Source organism: Cynara cardunculus (genome assembly GCF_001531365.2).
Source record: "Cynara cardunculus var. scolymus isolate 2C chromosome LG 1, CcrdV1, whole genome shotgun sequence".
Classification (NCBI taxonomy): Eukaryota; Viridiplantae; Streptophyta; class Magnoliopsida; order Asterales; family Asteraceae; genus Cynara; species Cynara cardunculus.
Window position 1 is genome coordinate 45,049,346 of NC_037528.1, and position 3,150 is coordinate 45,052,495.

A 3,150-nucleotide genomic window follows, 5' to 3' on the forward strand; every position below is an offset into this window, starting at 1 on the left:
ATTTATTTTTTATTATAATTTAATTTAAGTTTAATAATGAAATAATTTATTTTTGGTTTAATAATATAACATTTTATAAAGATAATAATTAAGTGTTCCTAATTATATTTTAGATTTTTTATATTTAAAATGAGATGTTTGTCCTGTATTTGATTATGTTTATCTGCAGTTAGTTACACGAATTCAGATATGGAGCTTTAATAAGTTGTACTTATGCACAATGTACTTATAATCTTGAGTTTTAAGTAATATGCATTAATAAACAGTACTTTACACGCATAAAAAATGGTTTTTAAGAGTTTTTGTCAAATGCTTTATAATATAGTATAGATATAGATATAATATTTTTAATAAATCGATTTTGAAAATATGATATCATAAAAAAATTGTTAAAAAATATCACATGATTTAGTTGCACATGAACAATGACAGCATAAACAAGTGTTAACTTGGGTCATGTCATCAAAAATTCTCTTTATAGGTTGCTATTGCTATAATAGATAATTTTTTTTAAAATACTATGCTTTAATAAAAGATAATGTGAAAGCACATTGCTGCAATAAAAAAAAATGAAAGTACAACATAAAAACTAAAGTTGAATCAACTATACCTCTCGTGCTGTTACGACTTCATAAGCTGACACATGAACACTCGAACATGCTACAAACACAACACGACACGACAAGAAAACATTGATACAAACACGCCTCTCCAAAGGCTTTGAGATGCCCAAATCATTGGATCCTAGGCACAGTTGACAAAATGTACATCTTATCGTTATGACTTCGTGATCCTCAAACACGATGAGGAAACATCAATACACAATGTAGACATTTATACATTCACCCAAATCAAACAAACCAAGTATATCTCACCGAAGTCTCGGAGGTGGAATGCATGCCTTTACCTTGGAGAATAGAGCGTCTATTTCCATAAAAAAGAAAAACCCGACCCTTGAGAGACAATTAGACACCCATATTGCTGAATTCAACATTTCCAGTGAAACGATCTTATATTACAACTTCATAAGCCATGAAAACTAACGAGGCTTTCACACTAGTAGCTAATCAAACTAGGAGGAGGGAAGAGTAGTACCACCACCATGTGGGGTGTATGCACGATCTCGGCACTTCTTCCAGTATCTCCATGCCACCTGGATGGTGGTTGCCGCCAGGCCTCGCCAGTATGGAGATTCGTTCCTGAACACAGCAATCGTGGAGTACACAATTATAGAAAGTGAAATTGTATTAATTCACATATTGTTGGAGTCCAATATCAACTAGATACATACCATCAAACCTATATGTGTGTGTGTGTGTATGTAGAAACCTCCCACTCTCTTTATACGGCTCTTTTAGAGAAAGGGTATGTGGTTTCTTGTACATGTAAGTAAACACCATATATATTGCCACAAAAAACAAACACATCAATATAGGTTCTTCCTTTCCTTTCCCTCCTAAAAAGAACTTGAGAACACTAGATTTTTTCTTTCCTAAAATTTCCACCCTTATTTCCAGGAGGTCCCATGTTCAAATCCAAGGAGGAATAAAAATCCCCTTGTGGCCACGGAGGTTCGAATGCGGTGACTACGGGCTATCTGCAAAGCAGGTGGTTGCCCTGGGATTAGTCGGCTCGCATAGCGGGTTGGATATCCAGGTTAATCAAAAAAGAAAGAAAAAAGAAGGGACTCGAGAACACAACGTTAGAGTAACTTATATGGCTGATTAATAATCCAATCTCAACAATATTCATCCACTGATGGCATCATTATCGATGAAAAGTACATCTCTTTCCTATTTCTCAAGTTTGTAACCATCTTCTTCATTCTAACAACTCCTATCGCCCAAATAGTATTCTTCAAAAGTTCCTTCTTTGTGTTTTCAAGCCTTCCAGATCACGTAATTCATATGCTTTTGTTAGAGAAAGAACTTCGTGGCATGCATGTTTCGTCATCCTTCTTCCTTTATGTTAGATATGTTAGCTAGAACTAAAATGCTACGTTTGGCTCATGAGTAATCATGTCGACTTTGCTGGAACTTGAGTGGATTTGGTCACACATGGAAAGAAGTGTGGAAATTTTGTCGCTTAATATATATATATATATATAAATATCTTTGGATTAACTATCATATTATATATATATTCATGATGAATAATATTTCTGTATATTCATCATGAATAGCGGGTTCTTACAGTTCCTACATGGACTTTCCCCTGTATATATAATGGTCAAAAGGCCTTGGGGATCTTCTTTGCTGATCCAAATTTATTTGTATAATTATTCTTGTTTACGGATATTTATAACCTGCTAAAAACAGTTGGAAAAACCTGTCATTGGCAGTTATAGGGAAATGTATATATACGGAGGAAAATTCTCCACCATTTCTTGTCCTTCTTCCCTATCTCTAAAACAATCTCACCTATATATTAGTTCATAAATGATGCATGAATACTGTGTAAAAGATGCATTACCTTATGGCAATCTGAACACGGTGATTCCTCAAGAATCCAGCAAAAAGGCTGGTGACTTCTTCAAGATCTGCTGCCCGAAGAACAAATGCCTCAACATTTGTTAAGCATTCCACTGTCCTGTTGCTAAGCAATATGTATCTTGGTTTTATCTGGTTTCTTGTATCTGTGAGTAAACAGTATATTGCGACAAAAAATACATCAATATAGGTTCTTGTCCTTAAAAATAACAGGGTTAGCAATCTTAGCATGCAGATGTCAGAAGAGAGAAACTTCAATACAGATAATGCAACACTTTATATGCCTGTATAGTGGGTGGAGAAAATGGACATTGATCATTTCAACAAGCTAAGACGGTTTTCATTTGGAAAAACATAAGTCAGGGGCTGTTTGTTTCCCTCTTAATGGTGACATTAAGAGGGAGCCTCTTAATCGTTCAGAGGTTTAGACTGTTTGGCAAAAAAAAGAAACCTCTTAATGGTTACTAAAAGGCTCTTAACCATTTTGCATATGGAAAGTCTCTAAACCATTCAGAGTGTGGTTTTTCCAATTTTGTCCTCTCTCCCAATTCTCACAGGTCGCAAGCCGGACTTCATAGGCCCCTCCCCCACCCTCTCGTTGCCGGACTTCAAAGACCCTCCCCCACCCTCTCGTCGCCGGACTTCAAAGACCCTCCCCCAC

At 35.7% G+C, this 3,150-nt stretch overlaps 1 protein-coding gene across 2 annotated transcripts in view; it reads right to left on the reverse strand.

The window, feature by feature from the left end:
* Positions 1–694: 694 nt before the first annotated feature.
* LOC112507444 (probable cyclic nucleotide-gated ion channel 20, chloroplastic) overlaps positions 695–3,150 on the reverse strand; it is a 31,593-nt gene continuing 29,137 nt past the window's right edge. For both annotated transcript variants that reach the window (XM_025112050.1, XM_025112041.1), the window contains 2 exons: positions 2,473–2,635; positions 695–1,199 (listed from right to left, as the gene is read on the reverse strand). In XM_025112050.1, the coding sequence (XP_024967818.1) occupies positions 1,073–1,199; positions 2,473–2,635 (290 nt within the window). In that variant the 3' untranslated portion in view covers positions 695–1,072. The remainder of the gene's footprint in view (positions 1,200–2,472; positions 2,636–3,150) is intronic.